The sequence below is a fragment of the Pelodiscus sinensis genome, chromosome 5 (genome assembly GCF_049634645.1).
Source record: "Pelodiscus sinensis isolate JC-2024 chromosome 5, ASM4963464v1, whole genome shotgun sequence".
Classification (NCBI taxonomy): domain Eukaryota; kingdom Metazoa; phylum Chordata; order Testudines; family Trionychidae; genus Pelodiscus; species Pelodiscus sinensis.
Window position 1 is genome coordinate 77,582,121 of NC_134715.1, and position 17,249 is coordinate 77,599,369.

Consider the following 17,249-nt stretch of genomic DNA (forward strand, 5'->3'; position numbering starts at 1 on the left):
TGGGTAGTTGAGATTTATAAATGCTTGGTAGAGATCCTGAAGCTTCTGGTCTCTGTCAGTGGGGTTAGAGCAGATGCGGTTGTATCGAAGGGCTTGGCTATAGACGATGGATCGTGTGGTGTGTTCTGGATGGGAGCTGGATGCATGTAGGTAACTGTATGAGTCAGTGGGTTTTCTGTAGAGAGTGGTGTCTAATTTTCCATTGTTGATTTGTACGGTGGTGTCCAGGAAGTGGATCTCTCGTGTAGAATGGTCCAGGCTGAGGTTGATGGTGGGGTGTAGGTTGTTGAAATCTCTGTGGAATATCTCCAGTGTTTCTTGGCCATGTGTCCAGATCATAAAGATGTCATCGATGTACCGTAGGTAGAGGAGGGGTGAAAGGGGACGGGAGTTGAGGAAACGTTGTTCTAGGTCAGCCATAAAGATGTTAGCATACTGTGGGGCCATGCGTGTACCCATGGCTGTGCCGCTGATCTGGAGGTATAAGTTGTTCTCAAACCGGAAATAATTGTGGGTGAGAACAAAGTTACATAGGTCTGCTATCAGGTTGGCAGTAGTGTCCTCTGGGATAGTGTTTCTAATTGCTTGTAATCCGTCTTCATGTGGGATGTTGGTATATAGAGCTTCTACATCCATGGTGGCAAGGATGGTATTATTGGGGAGGTTATCGATGTTTTGTAGTTTCCTTAGGAAGTCAGTAGTGTCTCGGAGATAGCTGGGGGTATTGGTTACGAAGGGTTTGAGAAGAGTGTCTACATAGCTGGATAGACCAGTAGTGAGCGTGCCAATACCAGAGATGATGGGACGTCCGGGGTGCCCAGGTTTATGGATCTTGGGAAGTAGATAGAACAATCCTGGTCGGGGGTCAGAAGGTGATTCTGTGAGGATTTGTTCCCGAGTAGCTGTGGGGAGGCTTTTAAGGAGACAGTGTAGTTTCTTTTGGTAGTCCAAGGTGGGATCAGAGGGGAGAGGTTTGTAAAATGTGGTGTTCGAGAGTTGTCTGGTTGCCTCCTGGTTATAGTCGGCCTTATTCATAATGACCACAGCACCCCCTTTGTCAGCTGGTTTGATTACAATGTCCAGGTTGTTTTTGAGACTCTGGATGGCATGGTGTTCAGCGCGGCTAAGATTGTGTGTCGCTTGTTGTCGTTTGCGAATAATGTCAGTCTGTGCGTTGTTGCGGAAGCTGTGTATATAGAAATCCAGATTGTACCACACTAATACCACACTAATACCAACCCTGGTACCTTCCCTTGCAACAAACCCCGTTGCCAGCTTTGTCCACATATTCATTCTGCTGATACCATTATTGGACCTAACCAAGTGAGCTATAAGATCAAGAACACATATTCCTGCGCATCCAGAAATATAATCTATGCTATCATGTGCCGAAAGTGTCCGTCTGCTATGTACATTGGACAAACATCTCAGACACTTCGCCAAAGGATTAATGCCCACAAAACAGATATCAGACAAGATCACAAAGAGAAAACAGTTTCTTGCCACTTTAACCAGAAAGGACACTCTCTAAATGACTTAGCCACCTGCATTCTGCTACAAAGACCTTTTACATCTGCACTTGAAAGGGAATCCTCTGAACTGTCATTCATGTTAAAATTCGACACTTACCAACAGGGACTTAACAAGTCTTTGAACTTTCTCACCCATTACCAAGACAGTTTCCCCAATTATCACCTGTAATACCATTAACTCACAAACATCCCACTCTCCCTACCTTTAATATCAGCAATTCACAGACACTTACCTTCCTTCCTCCCCCTTCCCACCCCCCCGCATCCCCCTTCTGTTCTGCAATGTGATTTGTCCTTTTCATATTTGTTCATTTTTTTAAATTCTATCCTTTGGTATATATGGTTGTGACTACTTTCTTCCACTATTTGATCTGAGGAAGTGGGTCTGGCCCACGAAAGCTCATCATCTAATAAACCATCTTGTTAGTCTTTAAAGTGCTATATTGTCCTGCATTTTGCTTTAATAAACCTGTAACTGTTTAAGCTTTAACCTGACTCCTTCAGTTGCTGTAACAGAACCAAGCACAATTTAAAAGAACTTAAGCCAGTTATAAGGGACAGGTATAGGAACACACCCTGCCCTGACCGTCGGCTGACAAATACCTATGACACAGAGTTCCATTTAGTAAATTCAGAGATTTGTAATGAAGGTGTTACAGCCATTGCCTTAACTTCCCCTTTACTGGTTTGTTAGGTTAGCCAGCCAGCTAAACCAAAATTTGCACCTCTTTCATGTTTTTTCATTTAAAAAATCTTTCCCAGTCTTTACCTAGGGTCTAGGAATTTTGTTCTTCTCATGGTGGAGCTGGACTTGATGGAAAATTAAGCAGACAAATGTATAGATGCCCATTCTAGATTAAATAAATAGAAAGTAAATAGAAGCTAAGACTAACAGCTCTGTGAGTGGTATCCTTCCTGTCTTAGCATCTATCTATTTACTTTGATCTGCTTAGGTTTAAGTACCCATTCTCCAGATACTTAATGATGCCCTGTCTCACACCCCCCTTCCTTTTTCCTTTTTTTCTTTTTCTCCCCCCTCTCCTTCCCCTGTCCTAGTTATTTCGAGTTTTCATATCCCCTACTCTTAACTCCAGTCATCTGAAGAAGTGGGCTGTGGCCATGAAAGCTCATGATACCATCTACATGTTTTGTTAGTCTATAAAATGCTACCAGACCATTTGTTATTTTTATCTATGGTACTTATATGGCTCCCATTACAGTTGTACCTGAGTGCCTCCCAATCTTTTAATCTATTTATCTTCTCACTCCTTTTGGAAACAGGAAAGTACTGTTGTTCTTATTTTATTGGAAGGGGACTGATGCATAAAGAGGCTAATGGCTAGATCAGGGTTGGGCAAAATATGGTGCATGGGACAGATCCAGCCCACCAAGCCACTAGATCCAGCCTGCAGATGCAGCAGGGATCCTCAGGCAGACTCCCTGCATGCCCCAGCCCCTGCATGCTACTCAGAAAAGCGGCTGCCGAGCTCTTTGTGTTTCTGAGCTGTGAGCTGGGGGAAACGGGGAAAGGCTGCCCCCACTTCCAGCACAATCCCATTGGAATTCTAGCCAATGAGAGCTGCCTCTTTGAAGAATAGGCAGCACACAAAGCATCCATCCCCCTGCCCCTCAGGCTCTTCGTTTCAGAAGCCTGTGTTGGGGCAGGGCAGGGAAGAAAGCTGCCTGAGAAACATGCTGGGCGGGAGGTAAGTCTCCTGGCCAGAGCCTGCCTATGGCACCCCAGCCCTCTTTCCCCACAACCATCTGTCTTGTTAGAAGAGCAAATTAATGAAGAAAAGGACATGCACACTGGTAGCAGAGTCAATATAAACCATAAGGAGAAATGATAAGGTCCCATTGCAGGAGAATAAGGAATAGCCAATAATAAGGAAGTGTTTAAGAAAGAGAATGTTGAGGGGGCTTAATAGGTCAGAAACTGTAGCGAGAAATGAGTCTGGAAACACAGGTGGGCTAGCTGATGCAGAGTCTTTAGAGAGTTAGGAAATTGAATATTATGAGAGCAGAATGCAGTCACCAAAACTAAAAAGTGCATTGTTTCTCACTTGCTAAATGCAGCACTTCTAGAATCTATGGTAAAAGGAAAGAAACATTAGTCTTGAGCAGGGGTCAGCAGTAAAATGGCAGCGATTCACCAGCATTAGCCCCTGGCAGGACACTGCCTCTATATTTACCTGCACTTCTGCAGGTATGGCCCATTGCAGCGTCCACTGGCTGCAGATTGCTGTTCCCAGCCAAAGAGAGCTACAGGAAGCGGTGGAGACTGGGTCATCCCTTCCTGCAGCTTCCATTGTCTGAGAACAATGATCTGTGGCCAGCTGGAGCTGCAATCATCTGTACATGTGGAGGCACAAGTAAATATTGCAGCAGTGGCCCACAGGGGTTAACGCTGGGGAACCAGATCTGGCTGACAAGTTGGTATTTGCCCAGCCCCTGGTCTTCAGTCCTTCTCAGTTGCAGCAGATTTTCACCACTGTAACTCACTTGAACTTGAGTCATCATTCTCAGCAGCTTCACTAACACTCAAGTGATACAACTGTAGGATTCATACTGATGAAAGTGAGGAGAGATCAGGCCCATTTCCTGTGTGGGGAAGCCAGGTGGGGAGACAAGGAGAGAAGAACAGGATAAAAGAAGGTGGATGCTCTTTTGTCCATGCTCTGAAGTTTTCCTTGCACAACCTAGCAATCATTTATGCGTACGGTCCTGTATTAAGCAGAAGAAGATTTGACTATTGTAAAACAGGGATCAGACATTTATTAAAAGCAACGTATCAGATCCTTAGCAGGTGTAAAGTGCTGGAGCTACATTGAGTTCGCTAGGGTGCTACCACTTTGTACTAGCTAAGGATCTGGCCCCAAAACAGACACAATGTTGACATTGTGTGTACCCTTTAAAGTAAATATTAAAGTCAGGCAAACATTGCATGCAAAATAATATTTAACATAATTAGAAGTGCTGGGCATGCATATTAGCCAAACAGCCAGAGCTACCCACACAAGTGCAGCTATTGTGCTTTCAGGTAAATAACTTCCATTATTTTAATTGCTATCAAATAGAAGATTGGCAATATCCACTATGGGTTATTCATTTGCTACTCCTAACATTTTCAGCATAAGATTTTTAAAGGTGAAGAATTTAAGATTCATCTAGTGAGATTTCAGATTTTTGCTCAAGTGCTAAGGTTGAATGCAATGCCTACATTATTGCTAACACTGTTTAGATTAAATACCATTTGGAAATAACTGACTAGCAGGAGATGGTCATATTGGTAATACTGAAATTTATAAATACATTTATAAATAGCAGGCCAATTTGTTGGTTAGTTTAATCAAGTGAAAATCCAAAGTAACTCCACTGGAAAGCCAAGCAGAATTTGTTCCAATATTTGTAAATTTAATTCACGCTTGCAGTCATAAACACAGTGTGAAACATCTGCTGCTATTGTATATATTTCACCATTGTCACTCCAATTGTATTCTATGACTTATTTTTAATTGACTGTCTGACAGAAAAATTGCCTGTAAATTACCTAGTAATGTGTATCTCTTCTAGTCTTTTAGAATAGTTGTTGCACATGTTAATTATATCGTAAAGAAACATTTGGATGTATTTATTTTTTAGGATGGTTTGGATTTATCAGACCTTTAAGTTCATTTTCTTATTCACTTCAGCTTACAGTGGTAAGTTTACACATACTTCCTAAATGTACACACAGAATAATACAATACTGTTTTAAAAATGTAAATTTAAGGGGAATAATATTTATGACAGCCTAAATATTGCCATGTAAACTGAGGGCTGTAGAATCTGATACTCGTATCCCAATACATAAGAACTAGGGGTCACCAAATGATATAAATGGGTAACAGGTTTAAAACAAACAAAAGGAAGTTTTTCTTCACACAGCACACAGTCAACCTGTGGAACTTTTTGCCAGAGGATGTGGGGAAGACCAGACTTTAATAGGGTTGAAAAAAAAACTAGATAAATTCATGGAGGTTGGGTCCTTCAATGGCTATTAGCCAGGATTGGTAGGAATGGTGTCCCTAGCCTCTGTTTGTCTTGAAATGGATGACAGGAGAGGGATCACTTGATGATTTCCTGTTATGTTCACTCCCTCTGGGGCATCTGGCTTTGGCTACTGTTGGAAGACAGGATACTGGGCTGGATGGACTGTTGGTCTAACTCAGTATGGCTGTTCTTAAGACGAATAGTGCCCCTTTCAGTGAGCAATCCCATTTATTTCAAGGGTTGTACTTACGTTAGTAATGATTGTATAGCAGACCCGATTCTACTCTGTTAGGTCAGGTCTACACTGGACCTAAAAGGTCAGCTTAAAGTATGCAACTCCAGCTATGCAAAATGTGTATCTGGAATTGGCTTACTTTAAGCTGAGTCATGGCAGCATCCACATGGTGGGAGGCCAATGGGAGCAAATGCTCCAGTCAGCTTCCCTTACTCTTCGCAAAAGGAGAAGTACTGGATGCTGGCATGAGCTGCTAGATCTGCTAAACTGAATACAGTACTACAAGACCAACCACCAGAGTGTCGATCTTGCAGTATGTATAGATGTGCCTTTGCACTAGTGTAAATTAGGAGTAACTCCATATAACACTATTATGAAACAAGTACAAGTGAGATTAAAATCAGACCAGTTATAGACCGCTCTGAACACTAGAGCCAGGATTCTTTGCACAGTTGAAGGTGTGTAGCACAATTTCTGTGGGTAGGAGCTCCAAGCTCTCTCTTTTGCTTCCATGATCCTGGGCTGACTTTCCTCCTGGCCAGTCACCCAGTGTAAGTTAAACCTAAATTTGCTGTAAGTTGTGCTGTCTGTCAAGGGGTCTTTATAGCAGCAGGAGATTGTTGTTGCTGCTATGGTGTGAGGAAGCCACAGTCAAGCTTCTTTTCTCCCTGGCTACTCCCCCACACCCCACTAAGTAGAGGGAGGGTACAGTTTCAGAATGGTTAAGCCAAACAGCCATACTGAAGAGAGAAAAGTAAGCAATATACTTCTAAAAAGCTTGGGTTTTCTTAGAGACATTGCTTTTATATGACACTATCATGCTTTAAGAAATAGCTGAGGAAACAGTTCAGATACTTATAGCATCCTTATAACTGCTACAGATTATTAAATGACAAAGTCTAGAATCAGAAAATGAATAACTCTGCAACCATTTATTTTACTGTGCATTATGGTTCTGTTGAAATAGTTGAAACATAGCAACCAGAGGAAAGTAAAAGTCTTGTGTACATTTTTCAATGTTAGCATATGTTAATGATTTACTTCATTTGGTTGGCAAACATTCCATCATGTTTCCACAATGACCACTATGTGAACAAAATAGGATAAATATCTAATACAATTTTTGCTTTCTAATGAATTATATATTTTCACACAGGATGGAATTAGATGATAGAACATTTAGGAAGAACAGACCGACAGATTCATTTAACATTTTTAAGTAAATGTATTATATAGAGTGGAAGTTCTGGAAAACTAATTACTTTTAACTTTGTCAAAAGGTTCTGGAAGCAATTCCCCCTACTAAATTAACGTACCCCAAAATAAGAATACTAAATACTTATGTTCTCCTGTATTCTGTACAAAAAGGTAAATAAGCTACTGAGCATCTGATTCATCAGGCAATGTGTACTATTTAAAAAAATCATTTATTATATTAAATGTTTCACATTGTAGCAAATGGCAGCCCTTTAGGATGTGTCTGCACAGCAGGGTTTAACTTGAAATAAGCTATACAAATAGAGCTACGTCAATTGCGTAGCTTATTTCAAAATAGCTTATTTTGAAATTGGGAGTGTCTACACAGCACTTATTTCAAAATAGAGCACTCTTCCTCTGCCTTCCCTTATTCCTTGTACAATGAGAGTTACAGGAGTCAGAGTAAGAAGTCCTCCAGCTTGGCAGTATTTTGACACTATTTTGAAATAACTCCCTGCTGGGTAGGGATTAAGTTATTTTGGAATAAAGCTAGTTATTTTGAAATAATGTTGCTGTGTAGATGTACCCTTACAGTGCAATTAAAGTTTATGTAAATAAGTTCTAATGATAATACGTGTCCATATTGGCAGAAAACCAGTAAATAAATATACACAAATCATAGTCATGTTCTGTATTTATAAAATGCTTTTTTGAATAAGCGAAAAGACACATGTTTTGGGGAAAAATTGTAAAAACCTTTTAAAAACCTTGTAAATCCTTGCAAAGTAGCTAGGATCTTAACCCATTGAATTTATTTTAAAATATGTGTTTTCACTGATATACATGACAGCCTAAAATATGTTTAACTTTCTATATATATAAAAAAGATTTTTCTGTGGGACGAGTGACGTAATCACCTCATTCTGCATCCCACAGTCCCTCCCCCCTCAGCTGCCCTGCTCCCTCCCTTCCTCCTTGCTGCTAACTCAGTAGTGCTCAGCAACCTATGACTCCCTTGAATGGCAGTAGCACTGAGGATAAGCTGCTACTGCTGGGCTTGTGGGTGGGGGGGAGGAGAAAAATTGCAGGGCTCCAGCAGTGGGGGGTAGAGGCCCACTGCGGGAGAGCGAGCCCGGACTGGGGGACACCTCGGCCCCTAAGCCGGAGCTGGCTGTACCTCCGGCAGCTGCCACATAGTAGGCAGCTGCCAGAGTTTTAAATTGTGCTGCTCTGGCGGCGCGGGGAGAGGGAGGAAAGAGCACGTGGCCTGGCGAGGGGCCTGGGCCCCCCTCCTGGTGGCTGTGGGGGCAGGGCAAGGGGCCTGGGAGTCACCCCCCTCCCAGCAGCTGGGGAGGGGGAGAAAGTTCAGGTCCTGTTGAGGGGGCTGGGCCCTGCACCTCCTCCTTCCCTGCAGTTGGGGGGAAGGGTGAGGGGCCCGGGCTTTGTCCCCCCTCCCTCCCAGCAGGCAGGGGGAGAGAAATGTGGGGTTTGGCAAGGAACCTGAGCCCCGCCCCTCCTCCTTACCGCCACCAGCCCGGTCTTGGAGAGAATGTGCCAGGGTGGAGAGCATAGGGCTTGGCATGGCCAGGGATGAAGGGTGGGGACAGCTGGGGCTGGAGCAGCGGAAGGGGGGGCCTGCAAGCCATGAGACCTCCTCCCTCACGGGTTTAGGGGGAGGAACTGTGAGCCACACACCCTCCCTCCTTGCAACCTTCTCCCTGGTAGCTGGGGAGGAACTTCTTTGGCTGGCCTGGCTTCAGGGAGGCCAGGCAGCTTCGGGGAAAGAGCTGGGACAGGCCAGGGCTGCCACATCTCGGCCTGGCCTTCTCTGGCGGTCAGGGAGGAACCGGGTCTGCCTATCCCTGGAGAGGAGCACTGGTTAGCATAGCGAGCAGGGGACACTACCCCCTCATCATAATAATTTGTTTTAATGGAGCCTACATTAATACTATATTAGGGGCTATAAATGGCTTTAAAATCTAGGAAGAGATTAAGATTTAAAGAGTTTAACTGAGATGAGCAGAACAAATGTTAACAAATTTTTTACTTTTAAGTGTTCTGCAGATGGTTCTTAATTTAGTATGAGGCTGTCAAATAACAGTAATCAAATAACTAAATATATTTCACTGGAATTTCCTCCCAGTTCGTATAGAATAGAATATTTTCCCTTTATCCAGTTTTTTCTTTTAATAGCAGAAATACATCCTGAGCACAACCTGAGCACACCCTACTTATATAGACTTGGCTACACACAACAATACAACAACATAGTGTATGCAACTCCAAACCTGCACTGATGCAGCCGTGCTGCTGTAGTGCTTCTGGTGAAGATGCTGTATGCCCAGAAAGGCAGTGCTCTCCTGTGGGTATTACTCAGCCTCCATGAGAGGTGGAAGCTATGGCAGTGGAAGGGCATCTCTTGCCAACATAGCACAGTCTTGACAGTACTTAGGTCAAACTAATTTGCATTGCACAGGGTGTGGTTTTTTACACTCCTGAGTGACGTACATTAGATCAATTTATGTGGCAGTCTAGCCCTCCTTTGTAACATAGGAACAAATCATTACAGCCTTTATGCTACAGGTTGAACCTCTCTCGTTCGGGGCTCTCTGGTCTGGCAACATCCATGGTCCAGCAGAACCACAAATGTTGCTAGACCAGAGCCCCCGGCCCGAGAGGTTGAGAGTGGCTGGGAGCAGAGCTGGTTTGGTTAGCGGCAGCCTGCGGGGCCAGTGACCTGGGGGTAGATAGCCCCTAGAGCAGCTGTTGCTGTGTGGGGGATGGGGACAGGAAACCCCAGGCACAGCTGTAGCCATGCGTGCGCATAGCTGGGGAACCCCGGGAGAGCTGAGGGTTCAGGAAGCAGAGCCAGGGACAGGGGAAAGCAGAGCCAGGCAGGTGAGCCTCTGGGGGTATGTCTACACTACAAAGTTAATTCGAACTAATGGATGTTAGTTCGAATTAACTTTGGTAGGTGCTACACTAGCGCTCTGCTAGTCCGAACTTAATTCGAACTAGCGGAGAGCTTAGTTCGAACTAGGTAAACCTCATTGTACGAGCACTAAGACTAGTTCGAACTTACTAGTTCAAATTAAGGGGTGTGTAGCCCCTTAATTCGAACTAGTGGGAGGCTAGCCCTCCCCAGCTTTCCCTGGTGGCCACTCTGGCCAACACCAGGGAAACTCTATTGCCCCCGTCCCGGCCCTGGCCCCCTTAAAGGGGCACGGGCTGGCTACGGTGCCCGTGCCAGGTGCAAGCCTGCCAGCACCCAGCCAGCAGACCCTGTACCTGGCACGGCTCGAGCCAGCCACCCGATGCCCCACAGCCCTCCCCCTCTTCCCGGGACCAGGCTGGCGGCTCCCGGGAGCTTGCCCGGGACCGCAAGAGGTGGGCACCCGCCTGGGCTAGTGCGGACATCGTGGACCTTGTCCACAACCTCTGCACTAGGCACAGGAAAGTGGCCGTCTAGGGCAGGAGAGCTGCCAGCCTGGCCACCCAGGAGCAGGTGTACATGAAAATCAAGGTGGTCCACTGAGACCCCCGACCCTGAGCCCTGAGCTTACAATGACTGTACTGGGTCAGACCAAAGGTCCATCTAGCCCAGTAGCCTGTCTGCCGACAGCGGCCAACCCTAGGGACCCTGGAGGGGATGGACCGAAGACAGTGACCAAGCCATTTGTCTCGTGCCATCCCTCTCCAGCCTTCCACAAACTTTGGGCAGGGACACCACTCCTACCCCTTGGCTAATACCACTCCATGGACCCAACCTCCATCACTTTATCTCACTTCTCTTTAAACTCTGTTCTAGTTCTAGCCTTCACAGCCTCCTGCAGCAAGGAGTTCCACAGGTTGACTCTTTGCTTTGTGAAGAACAACTTTCTGTTACTAGTTTGAAGCCTGCTACCCATTCCTTTCCTTTGGTGTCCTCTAGTCCTTCTATTATGGGAACTAATGAAGAACTTTTCTTGATGCACCCTCTCCACCCCACTCATGCTTTTATAGACCTCTATCCTATCTCCCCTCAGTCTCCTCTTTTCTAAACTGAAAAGTCCCAGTCTCTTTAGCCTCTCTTCATATAGGACCTGTTCCAAACCTCTGATCATTTTAGTTGCCCTCCCCCTCCCACCCTCTCTCTTCCCCTCTCCCACCTCCTTTTCCCAGTCTCCCCGAGTTTTGTTCAATAAAGAGAGATTCTATTTTTGACCACACATTTTCTTTATATTGGAAGGGTAAGTGGAAGGAGATGAGGGAGGAATGGGGTACGAGCCCCTGATGGGGAGGACTGGGCTGGCTCTGCGGGCTTCTGGGGGTGGAAGCTCTCCTGCAGCCCCCCAATTACCCCCTCTCCCCAGATGGCAGCCTGCGGCAAGTGCAGCCAGTCTGATGGCCGAGTGCTGTGATGTGCCCAGTGTGGGCACTCAGGGCACTCCAAGCCAGGACTGCTTTGCAAGCGGGGCACCCCTGAGAACTGTCTGTCCGGGGTGGGGGTTGGGTCCCTTTAAGCACAGCCCTCGGCTAGCCTGAGGCAGCAGCTCCACGCTCTAAGTCCTCATCTGATGCCCTGCCGGCACTGCTTCCGGCCATCCTTAACCTTGGTTCAGGGTCCACTTAATGTGGACATGCTAGTTCGAATTAGCAAAACGCTAATTCGAACTAGTTTTTTAGTCTGGCTCCATTAGTTCGAATTAGCTTAGTTCGAATTAACTAATTCGAACTAAGTTAGTTCGAATTAGCGCTGTAGTGTAGACATACCCTCGGTTCTCCCTGGGCATTAGCAAGGAGAGGAGCCTTGGGAGATCCCGGACACCTGACCTACCCCGGTCCAGCAAATTCATTTGTTTGGGACCACTCTGGTCCTGAGAGTGGTGGACCAGGGAGGTTCAACCTGTATTATTTACACATAAAAGCTGTTTGGATATGTTTTGCCATAAGAGAGTTAATATATGCCTAGAGACGTGTGCGTATAAATCTGAGATTATATTACTGCTCTCTTTGTTAACTACATTTCCTAAACTTTTACTTTTTCACTTCACTTCAAGTTCATTATTTAATTGTATATTCAGAGAGAGTTTTTCTCTTTAGTATAAAGAAGGGAAAATTAGATCCTGGATGGATTAAGAGGAAATATAGAGTGCCCTTTGGAGTTTTGCAGATTTACCCCATCTGAGAATCTGCCTCTAGGACCTTGCATTTCGTCAACTCATTGTGTTAGATTTAACACCTGCAATAACTCCAATTAATGCATTTCACTTCTATATCAGAATGTATATCTCAGACCTATGAAAATATGTCCTTCCAAGGAGGAGATGTGGCTACAGTTTTCACACCGAACTTTGAATACTGTCGAATAGTATGTACTTACCATCCTAGGTGTCTGTTATTCACTTACCTTCCAGCAACATGGACTAAAGATCCTGCAAAAAGGTAACATACCATGTCTCTGAAATGGAAGCAGATTTTTCTGTACTACCAGTGTGTAATGTATTTTAGGCGCACAGCACCTCTCCATCGATGTAATATTATTACATAGGAAATGCTGCAATGTGCTTAAAGAAAGAACAAAATGGTGGCTCTTACCATAGAAAAACAGGATGCTTTGCATAAAACTTTCATATTTCTTTAGAAATGATTATGTAAAGTATCTTTTCCCAAACCTGTGGAAGGCAAACTTTTTGTTCAGGAAAGGAAACCGCTTGTGCAAGCATTCAGATCTGCAAGGTGTTATTAAAGTCCTACTACATCTTTGGTAGATACTCCTTTTCCATATCTAAGCCATCATGCCCCCCTCAAAGTGGGGGCATGCCACAAAATGGGATATAGCACTAGCTATTCCAAAAAGAATTATGGTTAAATTTCATCACACCATCTACAACACTGAGTTATTCTAGAGGTATTTGCATACCTGAGGCATATAACCTCCCAGAGTCCACATATGAATAGTAAGCGCTACCAAAAATGGCACATTGACTATGCAGCATGATCTCATCCTAAGATTTTAAATCTGTAAACATTTGGTGCCTAGATATTATGATACTGGGGTATATGGGAATGCCTAGAATTTTATGCTGGAAAGGGTCAAGAAGGGCTATAATGTTAAGGGGCTCCCCGCAGCTTCTTCCTTTAGGCAGTTTTAATACTCATTGCACCAGAAAGAGCTAAAATGGGGCTGAGGAGCTGGAAAGCATATTTTGCTCTTGACTATGGAAACAAAATGTTGCACACAAGCTATTTCCCAGGAGTTTGGGCTTTTGGGATTATTTTGATCTATCACTGCATTTTAATTACAGGTTTAGCTGTATCTTGAAAGACAGCGATACTGAAATATTACCAAAGGTGGGCATGACCGGTGCAATCTCTGGACATTCCTTCAAACAGTGTGACACTCAAATAAGTGGTAAGACGTGGTTGTTCATCTTACTGTGCAAGTGAGTCTATTTTCACCGTGTGACACACAGCAAATATTTGTAAAGGTAAACATAGTGATAGTCACTTCATGGGAATAACAAATGACAATTCCTTTCCTGGCTTCTTCCATCGCCTGGCCTTCTAGACTCCCAACGACAGGGTAGTAAGAAAGTGCAACCTTCGTGCTGCAGCTCTCCAGCTTTCTCTCAGATATATGTTACTCCTCCATCAGAGAGCTCTACTATTATTTTGACTCCAATCAGTTGACTCCAATCATAGGCATGCAAAAGAGAGTAGAGCATGGGTTCTCTGTTGCTGCTGTGTGACTCTCCCACTTTGATGATGCCCTTTGAAAATTCATGTCTGAGGCTATCTTTCAATATTGATGGATACGTTTTTCAAATCCATTACTAAAACTTCTTTTACCATCACCAAGATGTCACCAAGCTGAGACCAGTGTTCAGCAAAACCTATCTGGCATGAATGATAAATGCTTTCACTGGACATGCAAGATCATATTTTTTGGACAAATTTCCTTTTGGAAGCCCTTGCTAATATTGGGCCGAGCAAAGCCTGGCATATGTGAGCAAAACTCTATTGTCTTCAGAGAAGAGATGCCTGCTCACATCAAGGCTAAATGTGGCTTATTATATAGCACTAGGCTGCAGCTTATTCAAAATTCAGCATCTCATTTCATACAGGCACTCACTTGACAGATTCTTGAAGTCCTTGTCTGTTGAATTATGTACTGACATAATTTTTTTCTGGAATCAAACTAGCATAGTTCAAATTGAAATTCGGCCTTTTGTGTTCATGAACACAACCTGGTGTCCCAAAATGTAAAAAGTAAACTCTCCATTTATTGAAGGGAAAGCAATTTATTTCAACCTCTTTGGTCCAAATGCTCCCTTTGGATGCATGTAAACAACTCCTATGGACTTGAGTGGAGATGGCAATTATGTCTGAGGACAGAATTTGCCTGTTAAAAGTGCTGGTTTATGCTTTGTGAATTTTGAAAGTGGAAAGACAGACTCTGCTATATCAGTGTGTGCTACCTCATGGTTGAAATCTCATCATGGTGATGAGTGATCTGACAGTCCTCAGCCCACTCCTCTTACCAGGATACAAAAGCAGCTTTAGGATCATATTTTGCTCCTTTTACTCATATGAAGTAGTACTTGACTGTCTGCAGTCTCAGGTAATGTCTACACTACAAGGTTTTTGCGCAAGAAGCCTTTTGCGGAAGAGATCTTCCGCAAAAACTTCTTGCGCAAAAGTGTGTCCACACCTCAAAAGTGCATCGCAAAAGTGATGTGCTTTTGTGCAAGAGAGCATCCACACACATTGGATGCTGTCTCGCATATAAAGCCCTCTGCAACCGGTTCTAGCCAGGCTTTAGGTCATCAGTTGTTCTCGAGTGCTGTTGCCAGAGCTTTCCAGAGGTGTGCGCTTAAAGGGACCCCCTCGACAGCCACTTCTCTGTTTCTGCTGTCTGCTTGCTAGCCTCTTTGGCAAAACAAAGCTTCAGCAGTGCCTACTGTGTGTGCCCTTTGCTTTTTTGGGAACCCCACAGTTTTTACCTCCTCTCTCTTATGTGCTATGGAGCTGGAGCTGCCCCTGGGCATGCGACGGACCCCCAGGGTCATGCTGCACTCCCTGAGTGCCTGCTTCCAGCAGCATTCCTGTTTCTGCTGGAGGTGGACCCCGAGATCCTCTTCATTAGCCTCTCTCTGGCTGCAGCTGCTCCACTCTGGCTGCCGCACCCCCCCCCCCATACAGGGAAGATTCTGGAGGCTGAAGACCAGCGTGGACTGGTGGGACCAGCTGGTCCTGGAGTGGTGGGACAACCAACAATGGGTCCAGAACTTCCAGATGTGCAAGACCACCTTCCAGGAGCTCTGTGCCTGGCTCATCCCTGCCTGGCAATGACGCAACACCCACCTGCGGCCTGCCATCCCACTCCAGAAGTGGGTTGCAATCACACTATGGAAGCTGGCCACACCAGACAGCTATCACTCGGTGGCTAACAGTTTGGGGTGAGGAAGTCCACCATCAGGGCCATCCTGATGCAGGTAAGGAGATCACAGACTGCAGTCCCTGCCTGGGGTGGGTCGGTGGGAGGGGTTGGGGAGGGAGGGTGTTGCATAAGGGGGACCCTCAGGACAGAGGGGCTGGGGACTGTATGGGGTGGAGTGGGGGTGGGGGAAAAGCCCTGGCCCCAGGGGCTTGTGCCTTCTCGGCCTCACACAGCCCTGCTAGGGGGGCCATGGGTTCACAGGGGAGGATTTCGGGGAGGGGGGAAGGCAGCAGGGAGGAGTGGGCATGTCCCACTGGGATCACACAACCCCTCTCTCATTCTCTGTTTTGTGTGTTTTTTTGGTCTCCTTCTGCAGGTCATCTGGGCCATCAACTCCCTGCTGCTATGCAGAGTTGTCCGTGTAGAGGACCTGGATGCCACCATGGCTGGCTTTGCTGCCCTGGGGTTCTTCAGCTGTGGGGGAGCCATCAACGGCACACACATCCCCATATTGGCCCTGAACCATCAAGCGGCCCAGTTTGTGAACTGGAAGGGTTACTTCTAGGTAGTCCTGCAGGCCCTGGTGGATCACTGCGGCCACTTCACGAACATTTACATGGGGTGGTCAGGCAGGACACACAATGCCTGCATTTTCAGGAACTCCAGCCTGTGTGCCCAGCTGGAGGTGGGCACCTTTGTGCCCTGCTGGGAGTTTCCGGTGGGTGAGCACACGATGCCAGTGTGCATAGTGGGGGATGCTGCATACCCACTAATGCCCTGGCTGCTGCTCCCCTGCACTGGCTAGCTTGATGCAGCCACGGACATTTTCAATGTCCACATCTACAGAGCCCACATGCAGGTGGAGTGTGTGTTTGGGCTCCTCAAAGGATGCCTCCACTGCCTCCTCACCCGCCTGGATGTCAGGGAGAAGAATATCCCCGAGGTGGTGGCGGCGTGCTGTTAGCTCCACAATCTAGTGAAGCACAAGGGGGAGGCCTTCCTCCCGGGGCGGGTGGCAAAGGCCACCCATGAGGGCCGGGGCTTTGAGCAGCCCCAGACAGCCACTGCCTGCAAGGTCCATCAGCTGGAAGGCTCTGAGGGAGAGATTCTCTCAGGACCCATGATAACTCTCCCCAGGGCCTCCCCAACAGAGGCTCTCCCGTCCCCCTCTCCCTCTCTCTCCTTGCCCCTACCCTGACCTCCCAATAAACACACCTGGTTGGTTTCAGACCAAAACGAGTTTGTCTTTATTTCACACGAGAAGAAGGTGGGCAGGGTGAGGGGGGCTGGCTGAACTGGGAGGGGGGAATCAGGACTGGGGGGAGCTGAGGACTGAGAAGAGTAGTGGGGTGGCTTGCAGCGCCCCCTTAGGTGTGTGGACCTCGTTGTGGTTGGGTATGTCTGGGGACCCAAAAGGGGTGGGCAGGAAAGGTGGCTGGAGTGGGGTCAGGGTTGGTGGGGGGGCAGGAGGAGGGGCCATAGGCATGACTTGGGGGGGAGGAGGCATGGCCATGGGGAAGGGAGGGAGCAGAGGCATGGTTTGGGGAGGAAGAGAGGCATGGCAGGGTGGGCAGATGGATGGGCAATGGGCGCAGGAGGTTGGCAGGAGGATGGAAGGCAGGAGCTGTGGCAGCAGGCGGCTGTTTCCCCCATACAGGACAGGGTGCTGCACATGGTGTCTCAGCGCACCATCAAGTCATTCCAAGCCTGCTGCTGCTACTCCACGTTGCTGTTCAGCCTGCGCGACAGGGTGGCGTGGATGTCCCACATGAGGCCGATGTACTGGGGCATGACGTCCTTGGGATGCCTGGCTCATCTCCACATCCCTGGA

The 17,249-nt window shown here is 46.4% G+C and overlaps 1 protein-coding gene across 1 annotated transcript in view; it reads left to right on the forward strand.

Moving 5' to 3' along the window:
* Positions 1–4,477: 4,477 nt before the first annotated feature.
* Positions 4,478–17,249, forward strand: part of F11 (coagulation factor XI) — a 36,955-nt gene continuing 24,183 nt past the window's right edge. Inside the window, exons 1-4 of the mRNA XM_006128454.4 lie at positions 4,478–4,572; positions 5,175–5,233; positions 12,258–12,420; positions 13,284–13,390. Coding sequence (XP_006128516.2) covers positions 5,176–5,233; positions 12,258–12,420; positions 13,284–13,390 — 328 coding nt within the window. The 5' untranslated portion in view covers positions 4,478–4,572; position 5,175. The remainder of the gene's footprint in view (positions 4,573–5,174; positions 5,234–12,257; positions 12,421–13,283; positions 13,391–17,249) is intronic.